General features: G+C 41.1%; 2 protein-coding genes across 3 annotated transcripts; both read right to left on the bottom strand.

The window, feature by feature from the left end:
- Positions 1-1,571: 1,571 nt before the first annotated feature.
- LOC131259558 (uncharacterized) lies at positions 1,572-4,631 on the bottom strand. Of its 2 annotated transcripts, none has more exons than XM_058261074.1 (2): positions 4,454-4,631; positions 1,572-1,728 (listed from the first exon to the last, which is right to left on the bottom strand). In XM_058261074.1, the coding sequence occupies exons 1-2, from the start codon at positions 4,626-4,628 to the stop codon at positions 1,694-1,696; spliced, it is 210 nt and encodes a 69-aa protein (XP_058117057.1). In that variant the 5' UTR covers positions 4,629-4,631; the 3' UTR covers positions 1,572-1,693. The 2 variants fall into 2 exon arrangements, with proteins under 2 accessions (XP_058117057.1, XP_058117056.1); XM_058261073.1 differs by lacking the exon at positions 1,572-1,728 and adding an exon at positions 2,961-4,008.
- Positions 4,632-8,949: 4,318 nt separating this feature from the next.
- Positions 8,950-14,339, bottom strand: LOC131259547 (uncharacterized). Its single transcript, XM_058261062.1, has 2 exons — positions 13,807-14,339; positions 8,950-10,061 (listed from the first exon to the last, which is right to left on the bottom strand). The coding sequence occupies exons 1-2, from the start codon at positions 14,228-14,230 to the stop codon at positions 9,202-9,204; spliced, it is 1,284 nt and encodes a 427-aa protein (XP_058117045.1). The 5' UTR covers positions 14,231-14,339; the 3' UTR covers positions 8,950-9,201.
- Between the last annotated feature and the right edge of the window lie 47 nt (positions 14,340-14,386).

Raw genomic sequence — 14,386 nt, 5'->3', positions numbered from 1 at the left:
GCAACCGTTTGCTTGACAATATTGTAGCAGAGCAAGCAAACCCTTTATCTCGGAAGCCCTTTGTTGTTATCCAGCATCCATCACATAATCCCCTTATGCATTTGCACCGGGTGCCACATTGCCGAAAAAAAAACCTGTCTAGTAACCTTAAAATCCAACGGAAATGTAATTTAGTTTCATCACAGGCAGAGACGAATGACCGAGGAGGTCAAAGTCTCTGAAATTAAAAAAAAGTTTCATCACAGGGAAATAAATCTCAAATTAAAAATTATAGCTATAAAATGACAAAATATTACCGTAACTACAAAAGAAACACGTAAATTTATCACCATATGTTCGTTTATTTTGTTTTTGAGATTTGTTATGTTTACATTTATTTCTTTTTCGTCTTCTTCTTCTGACGCATTTGAGTTTTCGGTTAGCTGCCAAAAACTTCTCGGGTGCAGTTTTCAGCTCACGGAGCTGAAAAGTTTTTGACGTAAACCCCTCTTCTCGCCGAAAAGTTTTTGAGTTTTCGGGTCGTGTAGCGGGGCTCTAAGACCCCCGAGTAACTCGGGGTCCACACTATAGCGCGACGTCGCCTGACAGGAGCTGAACTCCATATAAAAAAAACCTTGCGCGATGTCGCGGGAATCGCGCTAGATTTTTTTTGCACGGAGTTCAGCGCCTGTCAGGCGACGTCGCGTTACGCGACGGTGCAGTCTGGAAAGCGTGTAATAAGGGTATCAAGGAGTTGTGCACCTACCTTATGACTGTTCATCTCTACATAGGAAACTCTGCTAGGAAACTGGTGAAATTCCTGTGAAAGTTATATGTAGTCTCGCTAGGCGATTTCGAGCAAATCGTACGAAAAACGTCCTACGTGACACAAACATCGAGCAGTTTTGTATGGTAAGTAGGACGAAGAAGGACGATTGCTCGAAAAAAGTGCCACATTTGTTTCATCCCCATACAAACAAGTAGAACGTTTATACCCTTATTAGACGAGGAATATTTCTGTCCGTCGATTTTGGAAGATAGTGTCAAGTGGCCATTGACAGCAATATTTTTTTTTTTTTTTTAAGTGGCACGACATCCCCTAGTGGGACAAGGCCTCTCTCCGAAGAGAGTTTGTGTGACCGAAAGACGGTATATTATAGATCGGTGGTCAGCCGTTCATAATACCGGAGGGTGCCAGACTCGAGATTCGATCCCACACCTGTGGTGTGGTGTTTCCTGACAGCAATATTGATTTGGTGACAGCAATATTGCTGTCAGAAAATCGGAACCGAGCACGACCGATTCCGATTTTCTTTCGACTACCCGGCTGACAGAAATTCAAATTTTATGCTGCTGTCATGTACTTCCAGCAAGAATCCCAGCAACCTCCCAGCAAGTTAAAATTTGACGGATCGCCCATGTATTGCCGCACACATTTGCATTGGTTTGCTTGGTGGTGTGAGTGAGTCTAGCTCGCGTGTAGGTGTGTGTGTATGGTATATTCTATGAATGTGATATTTTCTTCTACCCGCAGAATGTTGCGGTGAAATTAAAACATTTGCTTTTTGAGAATTAAGTCATCGGATCTTTATTATTCGGATATTTGCGATCACACTATTTTCTGACTTACCAGTGTAGAGATCCAGCCTCTGCAGTGGACTTGCCGTCTCAGAAAGATCCAATTCTTATTAGAATATGCGATCCAGCTCATGCATCATTCGACGCATTCTTCAGCTTTGCTTTTCATTCCTAAAAGTAAAAAAAGTTAAAATGTTACTGATTTGAATTACCTAGATTTCCATCATTTTCATAAGTTTATTAGTTTTTTCTTAGCTCAACAGTATTAATGGCACAATAATAACACTCGCTGCTCAATGCACTAGCGCCTGCACTCTGAGATTGCTATGACCAGAATGCGCAAATACATGATGCTGTGGTTTGTCCAACAAGAAACACACTCACATATCTCAAATAGGTTTCGTACGTAAGTACATGCGTATACGCGAATAACGACACAGTAAGCATATTGGGGATAGTTTGGCGTTGCATGGTTGCAAAGATAGAATATGCATAGGAAGCATTCGCACCCTCTCTCTCCCTAACCGCGTGACTACATTAGGCGTACCATACCAAAAAACTGGTACGCTCCAAGTGTCAAACCAGCCCGCTAGGCAGCTCGAAATATCGTTCTCAAAACGTCCTCCGCGCGAACAAACGTCCTCCATTTTTGTATGGGGATGAAACAAAAGGAGGACGTTTTTCGAGCAATCGTCCTCCTTGTCCTCCTCACCATATAAAACTGCTCAATGTTTGTGTCATGGAGGACGTTTTTGAGGACGATTTGCTCGAAATTGCCTAGCGGGAGCCAACCCAGAAGTGATGGGTTGCATTTGGTATGGTACGCTGGAGCTCGACCGTACCAAGTTTTTAGTGGTACGCCTAATGTAGTCACGCGGTAAGAAAACGAGCAACGCACACATTCTCATTTCTAATCATAGAGTTGAGAGGGGGAGAAGTACAGAGTTTTGGATGCGGGGACCCAAAACCAGGATGAGCTGACATTTTTCGTCAACCGGGTAGTATTTTTATGTCAAAGTGGCGATTTGTTTACTTTTTGCCCTGTTGTTAGCAACAGATTTTGTTCGTTACTCTAGGTTGAAAAATATGCTAAATTCAAACATGATAATGATCAATTAAATGCAAAGCACATTTTGTGGAACTTTGCGTTATTACACGAGCGGACAGTATTTTTATGTCAAAAGCCAATTTTGACAGAAAAATACTGGGCAAAGATGACAGTAAAAGCCCTCGTCTAATAAGGGTATTAGCGGGTAAGATGGACCGTTGAAAGCAAATTTTATTTATTGAACAAATAATTTGGTGATCACGGTGATGACCGTGGAGTCCACTAGCTTCGATTTCATTTACATTGTTTTAATTTTATTATTTATATTATGTTGTCTGCACGTTATTGATTATATTATAGTTCTATTTATTCATTATTTATAGTATTATTATTAAAACATTCCTTCGCCGTTCGTGCAGCGACGTATATTCGTCCACATTTGGTGCACGAATCCCTCGGTATCTTGTCTAGTAACTAGGTTTGATGCTTCAGCAATTGCATTCATCAACTGTTTCTCATTTGTTGGCTCTGCTCTCTTAACAATCGATTTCCAATTGCTAAACATAATCTCTATCGGATTAAAAAAGGGAGTATTTGAAGGAAGCAGCATAAACGGGTGGCCTTCTTCCTCTATTACTGTTCTTACTTCTCCGCTTTGATGATATGGAATATCATCCATTATAAGGATACATGATCCGATATCTGTAATTTTTACAAACAGTTCCCGAAGGAACTCTATGAAGCTTGGTACATTTTTCGCTGCGGTTCGATGCTCGTAGTGAATAATTCCGTTTCTTGTCATCGCGCATAAAATAGAAAAATTGCGCGAACCCACCGGATGACTGCTACTGCTATTTACTGCTCGTTCCCCATCAGATTTGCGCCCATACGATACTCTGAAGATGGCTTGAAAACTCTTTTCGTCAATAAATACAATCGCATCATCAGCGTATTGATCTGGCAGTTGCAGAAATCTTTCTGCGTATTCTTTCCTATCAGCTATCAATCCAGGATGTACAGCAGGCAGGGCAACTTTATGCACCTTCTTAAATGAATAATGAAATCCTTTAATAACTCGAGCTACCGTCGTAGTACTTACTAAGATGTTATACTGTTCGCGAATCCTTATTGTCAGTTGCTTAAACGTTTGAGAGCAATCCTGATCAATCCACTCTTTAATACTTGCAATTACCTGCCCATTTAATTTCTTAGTGTTTGGTGGAGCACGCACGGTTGCTGCAATAACTCCCGTTTCTCTGTACTTCTTTATTATTCCGTGCACTGTAGAATGCTTCACCTGCAGCAGTTCCGAAATCTCTTTCATGTTCATTCCTCGCTCATAAGCTCTAACTATTCGCTCTCGGTCATCGTTGCTTGTTATCGTTTTGATCGTATTGGATTTACTGCTAGAAGAAACACTTGGATTTGCCGTTCTGGGTTTTGCCAGCAAGCTACTATCAGTTGTAGTTGGACTATACCGTATGTCATTAAACACATCTTCTGTAGGATGCGGGCTTTCGAAATCTTTGTATTTTGGACTCGATTCATCCGAGTCATATTCCACTTTCAAGGCCTCGGTTTCCTCACATTCTATGAACTCCATTTTGATCTCTTGTTCTTCTTCTGAAGTTCCTGTGCAAGCATCTTGTTCTTCTTCTGAAGTTCCTGTACCAGATTGTTCTTCCGCAGCTACGTTTATCATACGTTGTGCACTATGTATACAGAGATCGTACAACCTGTACGATTCTATTACTTTGCCTTTGCATTCCTGGCATAATTTCGATGACCAGTTCATAGCTTTGTCAGATAATGTTTGTGACTCATTGAAGACTGTTGGGAACAGCTTACCCAGCATCATATGCAGGCTCGTCTTGCCTTCACCCTCACTCAAAGATTCGTAAATGGAGCACTCGACGTGATTAGTGGTTGCACAGATCCGACAAAACCTCGACATTCTGGTGCTGTTATTAGAGGTCGAGTTGTAACGAATGTGAGATAGCTTGCCTGACTTTTCCACTTCCATCTCCATAAAGGGCTCCTTCCACGATGCGAGTATGGTAGTGAGTATGGTAGTGAGTATGATGAGTGACGGGTGCTTCGACACTCTTCATACTCACCAGGCACCCATTTTCATACTCACTACCATACTCACCATTCCCGGCATCGCCGGGAGTATGGCTGATATGGCTGACGACTGTCAATGACACAAACCTGGCAGCAGAGGCAATGACATACAAAAGCATGGTGTAAACGAGGTTGAATACTTCAACATAGGGTGGCATGTTGTCTTTTCGGTCATACGTCCTAATGTGTCAGAGAAATATCCACCGAAGTTTACAAAAGCTTTTTTTTCAAATCTGCTAAACAAATGATGTTAAGTCGTTCTATATTAAACAATTTATGTGTTGCGACTGAAAGTAGTGCTTAACGAGATAAATTTTACAAGTATTGTTATTAAAATATGTATCGTCAAACTAGAATAAAGAATAAAACAAAGTACTAGATATATTTAGTACGACCGAAAAATGTTTGTCTTACGTTTTATATAACTTGTTATTATTATTTTGTCAAGAGAAAGTAGTATTTAACTCAAAAATTATATCGATTGGTTCGCGCATGTTGGTAGTTTGTCGAACTATCCGTGGGCTAACTAGCGACAGGATATAGTCGAAGTCCACTTTCGACATGCGCACGAATTGAAGCACCGTTTCCTCTATTCTGTTTTCCAAAATAGTTGTAAGGAATTGGTCATCATTCTGCCGGCATAAAAATATGTCGTTCATCCACATGCGATGACGGCAGCGCTGATTTTCAAGCCGATTGCGTTCTCGACGCATTCTCCGCAATACTTGGAGGCGGGCTAAATTGCTCATGGCTAGTGCCAGTTGTTGTCTGATGTTTGAATACATTGCCACTGGTACACTGACGATTGCAAAACTTGAACAAACTTTTTAAACCGACGCATCAAGGCCGACAAGGCTTTCTGTGATTCCTAAGCATATCTACACTATTGACCAGTATTTTAGCACATGCTAAATTTTAGGTTCTAAGCTGTACTAGAGCTTTTTATGTGTATTTAACGTCCACAACCGAAAGGTTTTTCATCGTTTTCTTTCTTATAAATCAAACACAAATGTTAAATTGGCGAAATAAAGTTTATTTAAGAAGCTAAAGAACAAATTGGTAAATTCATTCAGCAATGGATGTTAGTAACATGCGCTTAACAAATCACCCACACTGTAGCATTCTTTGTCGGCTTCATCAGCTGGTGCGCCATCTGTCAACATAGACCCCATACCATTCTCGCCCATACTCACCTGGCTTCGTCCACACGGAAGCATACTCACCCATATACGGTGCGCGTTTTTGACATCTGTCAAAAACTCACTACTAGAAATCCGACCCATACTCGCTGTGTGGAAACGGCCCTTAAAATCATTTTTGGGAAATGGTTTGGATCTCGTAATTGAAGGAATTGCTAAAAATAAATTGTAATAGAATCATTATACATATTATAGAATCATTATACAGCACTACTTATAACAGGGGCCCAATTTTCGCTTTGCCTACAGAACTGAACCCATTTGCGTTTTAATTCTTCCTCAATCGGGAACTGATGGAAATTAACATAAATGTTGCGGGTTTTTACATTGCTTGAGTTGTTCGTACAGAATGAAGCTGAACAAAATCGAGATGGGTTGGTGGGATTAATTTTTTTCTTACTTGGGAAACTTGAACTGCTTGGTGCGTACCTCACTGATGAAAACAACAATAACAACCATAACCTCACGACTCAAGATATCTCAATAAACAGGCGAATTCATGGCTCCATCATGGTAGCCATATTGAATTTTAATTTTGACAAACACGGCTAGGCGGACAGTTTTACCCAAGATAAACACGAACTCTTTCTTAACCCCTGGTCTGAGCTTTACGCATACGCATGCGTTTGCGTTTTTTGCAAGATCAATGGAAAAGAAATCGCGGCATACCATGTAACGAGCAAAAAGCCGTGTAAAATTTTTTGATAAATGGTTGACATTTTGTTTACCTCTTACGAGCAGCCAGGGCACACCTGCAAATTTGGTATGTTTCGTCAACAGAGCGGCAATTGAGGCTCTCGGAATATTTTCTGGAGCATCCCGCGCGTGAGGAAGACCATCACACTTAATTTCACCAATCATGGCGACCAACAGGATCCATATCCAGTGATTTCACACAAAAGAAAAATTTCTATCCGCGAAATCATGGGTACTCTGATCCAAAATTTCCAATTAACTATTTCGGTAAAATCCCAAATGAGGCACCCTAGTCCCACATCGTCGCCGTTTTTTCAACGTTTGTGCCTGAAAGTTATGCAATAGGTGGCACATCAATTCAGTTTGAATATTTGAACCGTTTGAACCGTTTCCGTTAGAAGCTGTAATGGTTTGAACCAAAGACAATTAACAGACAGGTCGCAGCATACCATGAAACGAGCCGAAAACCGTGGGAAATTTTTTTACAGTTGGTTAAAATTTTGTCTATTACTCACAAACAGCGAAGAAAGTGGAGTAAAACTGCAAATTTGGTATGTTTCATCAACAGAACAAAGAGTTGAGGCGTTCGAAATATGTTCTGGAGGAAGACTGAGTATAAGGCAGACCAAAACACTTTTCGGCAATCTCGGCAAAATTTCGGCAATCTCGGCGAGCAAAAGGATTCATATCCCATGATTTCATACAGAAGAGCAGTTTCTTCCACAAAACCATGGATACTGTGATCTAAAATTACCAACTAGCTATTTCGCGAAGATTTTGGCGGAGTTCTCCCACAAGTATGCTGAAAATTTTTGTAAACACTGTTTTAACCAACTGTCACAACAATGGCGGAGCGAAAAACAGCTTTGATCCGACCTGTCTGTTGATTGTTTTAGGCAAACGTGCTGGCAAACAGCGACCATGGATCGTAGCAGGCTCCTTCGATGTACGATGTGCAGCACCACTTTGTCATGGCCAGTGAAAATACGAAGAACGCGTTGATGTTCACTTGAAGCCGCTTCTTCCTCCTTGTGGAGACACTGAAATGTGTGAAAAGCGCGGAAAAATCATCATCAGTAAGAACTCTGCTGTGGGTTCTTACACACGTACTTACTGTCTGGTGCGAGTTAACCTGGTCCCGATTAACCACCCCGAGTCGGTCGATCCAAGCGCTGCTATCGAACACTGGCCACCGATACTATGTTACACCCGGTAACAACGTGCTATAAGAAAAATCTAACAACTAATGAAACAACGAATACGCTGGTAAAAACACGGTCGAATGCTTGCTAGTTGGCCAGACTTCTTCTTCTTCTTCTTCTTCGTCTGCGAGGATTTACACCAGTACGGCTGTTGAATCCAGCTTCCTGGGCCTTCGCCAGCTACTCTGGTGATGTAGACCTCTGTGGATTAAGGACCGGCAACTAAGGCCATATGCCCCAGTTGGCCAGACTTGCACAGTAAACAGTAAACAGTAAACAAACAAAGGTTTGACAGCCAGTACCTCTTTCCACTGCGGCGCCTCCCAAAGAAAAATTATTGGTAGGTTATGAGGAATCCATCCCTACCAAAAATACACTTGGAAAGGTTCTTTTTGGTAGGCATGTATACCTTTGGTAGGAAATTGCAGCAAGGTTCTCCTTGGGTGATCGGTTAAACAAGCAAAGAAGGACAGCATAAACCAATGAGTTGGAGTGAAAAAATTATTATGAAACGGCGACAGGCCCGCAGCGATCGCAGCGAGCGGATTGCGCTAGGTCTAGCGAAAAAGGGAATTTGTTTTAATTTGTTAAATAGGGGGGCCCATGGACCCCCATCATACACCCCTAGGTTGATTGCGTAGCCAAATTTTCATAAACTCATGCAAGTAGTGCACGAGCGAGTTCATGTTGTACATCCTTTCCAGTATTACAATTCACACATTCAATTCAAACGGTAGCAGTCTCGTTACATGACAACTTTCGTCAGGGAGTCAGTTTTCAGTTACTAAATTGAGCTTCTAATTCTTTTTCTTCTTGGCGAAACGACCTTGTTGGTCATGCCTGCCCGTTAAGGGCTTACGAGATTTTTACCATATGTGTACGTCAGTCCTCTCGTACAGGGGAGGGTCCGATTTCGGTTGGGAATCGAACCCTCGCCGTTTAGGTGGTGAGCCCCGGTGCTCATGGGCCGATTTTCTAACCGGCATGCGCTTCCGCTCGGCTGTCGTGGATCCCCAAATTGTGCTAGTATACAGGAAAATTAAGTATTATTCAATGTATAAATTCGTCAAGCAAAAACGGTCCTTTCTATTTTATTATGTAAACATTTCAAAATATTTATTAGAACTCAAACAAAAAAATATAGTTATCCAACTAGTTACCTCAATATTGTAAAAATGTAAAGTAATCCATGTAATATCGAATACTCAATTATAAGCTACCTAATAGTGTAACCAACCGTATGCAAAACCTATATACGAACAAATAAGATTCTTACTACATAACTCTATACTGACAATCCTTTTGCTATACATACTAATTCACAAACTTCCTAAGCATCTCTGTTTTACACTAACCAGTGTTGTTTCTTATATTTTTAATCAGGACAAGGACGTTTCTTAGGAACACAATTTGAAGTGTTCTGTGGATGCGATGAATGATAGAGTTTTTTTAAGAAGAATGATTTTACATATTCATCGGTAAGTTCCATAAAATTGTTTCCTCCCGCGAATTTACATAAACTCAAGATATGTTCTTGATCTGATAAACAGATCTTTGGATTCGGGAAACCTCGTCCTGTCCAGCTGCATTGTCGCAAAAACTGTTTATCGAATAGCAAGTTTAATATAGTACTCAGCCGATCGTCTATGCTAGAAACGGTATATATGGCGTAAATAATGTGGCTTAGCATTTTTGCCATGAAAATTGGGTCATTTTCTAATTTGGAATTGAACGATTCTAATTCCTCCTTACTTGACACCTTTTCAAATTCGAATTCGCGCGTAACGGTGCCTTCTCTTTGGCATAACGTCTTAAATATATGGTTTACAGATCCTTGCAGGTTTCTCGCAATTTTTGTAAGGACTTGCATATACTTCTCTATTCGTTCCTCATACGACTGAAATGGAAATTTAGATACAGGAATGTGAGCAGAAGTGGGTGCACATGATGTAGAAGCCGGAGTAGTATCAAAAGCAACCGGGCGATCAACAAGAGCAGGACTAGGTTTAACCGATCGGTATGGTAAAGAGGGAAGAACAGAGGATTTCGTAACTTGTTTGGATAGTCGTTCAGGTATACTATAAATGATGGTAGTATTAGGAACAGGAATGGGTAGCTGGGGTAAAGTAGGTAATTGAGAAACTTGATCGGATGATGTAGGTACGGTGGCAAGCGCAGGTGGTTGACGTACAGGAACTCGTATCCGTGTTAGTGCCGAATAGTTGTGGTCCAATCCTAAAACCAAGCGAAGCAGTTTAGTATCATTTTGTTCGATTGTAACATATAAGAGGAAAAGCAGGTCGACTGATGCATAGTAGCTATGATTTACACACCAGCAGATCAAGTCCCAGTTCATGCAAGTAGGGGAAAGTGGGACAAGATGCCCCGGTGGGGTAAGATGCTCCGGCTTGTTTTTAGCTGAATTAAGCCCTTTTTAAACATAAATTAATTAATGTAACGTGTTGAGTAACGTATCTACTACATCCGATGTGAATTTAACGGCACAACATTACCAGCTCATAAAGACAACAAGACGAATTTTATTCTTTTTATTTAACGAATACCGAAGAGAAAATCATTTAATAGTACAAAATGTTAAATAAAAAACAAAAAACGACCGGTTCTCATATTGCGGCAAGATGCACCGGCCCAGGTGGGACAAGACGCTCTAGCATTCAAAATCTAAACAATGGGGCATGATGCACGATCAAAACAATATTAAAGCGTTTTAAGATGGAACTCAACGCTTTTGCCATTGATCTCATGTTCGGTTTCGATGTCAACTCTGTAGCGGGCTTACTTTCACTGCGTTATCACACTGGTCCCCAATGCTGGCATGGCAAAGTCGCTGGACTGTCAAAATTTGGATTTAGCCAAAGTGATTACTATGCAGGTGGGTTCATCCTGAACAAATTTCCTTTGTTTTTTTTAATAAAATCCAGAAAAATAAAACTGTTTGAAAGAAATGCAATACATTTTGGAAGATTTTATCATTGCCCAAAAGAACAAAAGTTCGATGTATTTGTGTTAGAATTCATAATTCATATATTTGTAAATTCACAGCTCGGGCCTTTCAACGTGATAAAAAACCTAACAGATTGTGTTACAGTCCATACCTATGCACTAATACCCATAAATAATTGATATTTGGTACACTTTTTAGTCAGTTATAGCCTCTTCTGCTAAGCAACGGTTCAAATATTCCCACATGTCCCTAATGCAACCTTCGCAATCCTCCGGTGTTACTAGATTAGCCCCATTGTCAATTGCTTGAAATAGCTCGGTCTCATTCTTTGAATTAGTCCGTTTAGTAAAATTTTTCCATTTACTAAAAAGATTTTCAATGGGGTTGAGAAAAGGAGAGTAAGGCGGAAGGTACAACAATTCACAACCGATTTCCGTGATCAATTCCTTCACTTCCTGGCATTTATGGAACACGACATTATCCATGACGATCAAAAACCGGGCCATGCCACGTGATTCCATCTTCTGTTTTAGTTCCCTAATGAATTCAACCAATTTTACCCGCTGAATGATACTGTCGTTTCGAACATAGTGAACAATGCCTGCTCGGGACATGGCACAAACAACTCATATGTTCCTGGTTCTGAGCTGAGGAACAACTGCTACGGCTGGTTTACCAACCCGTGATCGGCCCGCTGAGGTTCTCATCGATACGTTGAATCCCACTTCGTCGATGAAAACAATTGCAGTATCCCCCAAGCGAGTATTGAGCATACTCTTTACGCGCAGCAATCCTACATCCTGAATTTCGTCGTTCCGGTATTATTTGCAACCGTTTAAACGAATAGTTGAATCCCGCAATTGTACGCGATATGGTTGTTAAAGAAACCTTAACTCCATGAACTTCCTCCACTTTTTTGGCAATTGCTTTCAGGGAGAGTGTGCAATCCTCATCTATCAAGAGTTTTATGAGCTCTACTGCATCACTAGAAAGCTTTTTCTGTTTGTTGCCACCACGTTTCGCAGCTTCCTCCTTTCCTGCGGCTCTTACTTTGCGTAAGATAGAATACACCGTAGGGTGTTTGATATTCAACGTAACTGCAATATCTGCCATTCTCATTCCATTGTTGTATGCGGAAATCACCCTCTTTCTATCTTCGTTACTGGTAGTGACGAGTTGTCGGCGGACGACGGGAGGTGTTTCTTCTTCGCTACTGCTTGACATGGCTAAAACATGAAAGCCATAAAAAGAAATCTTCATTAGTGTACATGTTTATAAACTGTAAACTTCTTATCAAACCGTATTTTGGCTAGCTGGCTAGCAAAAAAGAAAATCTACTAGAAAGAGCAAATAACGAATATGTACACACAATTAAGCAATATGACTCTACTGTCAAAGCTTCAAAGAGCAAGTATGCCTCTGAATGTGAAGCGGTGACCTGACACAGGAGGATATAATCTGGCTCGCATAATCGAAGAAGAAGAAGAAGATAATTTGGCTGTGTCGGAAAGTAAGCCCGCTACAGAGTTGACAACGAAACCGAACATGTGATGGCAAAAGAGTTCCATCGTAAAACGCTGTAAGTCAGAGTTGAAATGGAATATTTTTAATTAATGGAAGAGAAGAGAAAATTGTTTTTCGGTTAAGGGCGGCACGTTGCCCCAGTTTACCCTACCTACCGAATAACTTCTCTTTTCTTCTTTCACTTTTGTAGACTATCCCTAAAATCGGCACGGCGGAGGTTGGTCATAGTAACAATTGAGGGTATTACAATTGGGAGGGCGGAAACGACAAACTTTTTGACGCTGTCCGATACAAAAGGTACCCTGCGAACGGTTTTGCTCGAATCAGTTCATTTTACAGGCAAGGGGTAGGGAGAATCCCATCTCCACGACCCTCCACTGTGGACAAGATCGAGATAGCTGCTATTGATGCTATGCCCTGACTCTTTCTTACTTATTGCCGGTTGTATAAAAACTGGTTGATGGTGTGCGTAAAGCGGAAGGCATATGCATTGTATGCGTGTTTTGGATTTTCATTCAATGCTTTCTGCTGTGTGCAAAAAGAGTTTGCCTCGAATGTGCTATCTCCTTCACTCTTATTGAAGCGCGACACATGCATTCTTTTCGAATATTTGATCGCTTACGGTTCGCTTAAAAGAACATAACGGTTTAAAATAATCACGCAGTGGGGGTTGAATGCGGGTTAATATACTTTTACATGTTAAGTTACTAGTAAGTAAACTATACCACACATGATGGACAGCATGAAACAATGAAACAACGAAAATAGCCGCAGAAATGATTTGGAAACGGCGGCGACAGAGGTAGGGGAGTATGTGGAAATATGTATCACATTGGGACGCGAACTAGGCTAAATTTTGTTATCGAATTTTGAGGTAGTAATGCATGATACTTGTTTAGCTACGTATTTTATGCACCCTGAGTGAGTTTGGCGTTTCAAAATTTGAAATTCATTGAGAAAACAACCTAAAACAAACATCGACGATATTTTGCCCCACAGTAGGACCCCGTGTGGACCCCGTGTAACACGTAAAGCGCTATGCGCAGATTGGACGGTTTACGTTCGGCGGGCGATTCGTAGCAAACCGTCGACGGCGAGAAAGCAGTGCTTTCACTTTCAATCATGTCTTTACGATACAAAACAAGCCAAAACAGAGAAACTAAAATACGGAGTCAGACTTCAGCATGTGTGCCCCCGGTGGCAAAATCATCATGCTTTCTCGTTCTGTTGGTATCAATTGTCAATTGGACGAGAAATCATGCTGATTTTGTCACTGTCGGTCCCGAAGAACATGTGTTCCTACCAAACCGACTCTGTCGGTCCGAGCGGGCTAACGCCGGCATACGGGAAAGAGCGCTGTAGCGCTTAACGTGTAAATAATTAAAACTGGTATACAAGGCAAAAAGCGACCGCAGATTCCTATTCGACTGGGATGTTTAGAATAATAGCTATTATTCATTTTCAATACATTATTAACAAAAAATAGCTTACCTTCACAAAAGCTTATGCTTGGTTTTAGCTGCGGTTCGTTTGCAGTTGAAGAACAGCTCTCTTCATCGTTTTTGAACACATCCTCTGTAGGCGAAACACTTCCGAATCCTCTGCATTCTGAGATCTGGTCGTCCGGGTCATATTCTTTCTTCAGCTCCGTGAGTTCCTCGCATTCTACAAACTCCATTTTGATCTGTGCGAGTGGATCATCGTTTTCATCTTGTGTTTGTTGATTTGCTGTTAGTATTGTCAATTGACGAACGCTTTTCGTACAGAGCTCGTACAACCTGTACGATTCTATAACTTTGCCTTTGCAATCCTGACATATTTTCGATGGCCAGTTCATAGCTTTATCACTTAACATTTGCGACTCATTGAACACCGTTGGGAAGAGTTTTGCCAGCATTGTATGAAGCATCGTCATACCTTTGGCCTCGGTGGAAAGTTCGTAAATGGGACAAACTACTCCGTTGCTTGATGTGCAGATTCGACAAAACTTCGATACATTTGGACTCAAAATTAGCGTGTGGTCCATTGTGACCCGTAGAAACACTTGAAGCACAGTTGTTTGCTGTTTCTG

The sequence above is a fragment of the Anopheles coustani genome, chromosome 3, assembly GCF_943734705.1.
Source record: "Anopheles coustani chromosome 3, idAnoCousDA_361_x.2, whole genome shotgun sequence".
Taxonomy (NCBI): Eukaryota; Metazoa; Arthropoda; class Insecta; order Diptera; family Culicidae; genus Anopheles; species Anopheles coustani.
This window is presented reverse-complemented; position numbering and strand designations above follow the sequence as displayed.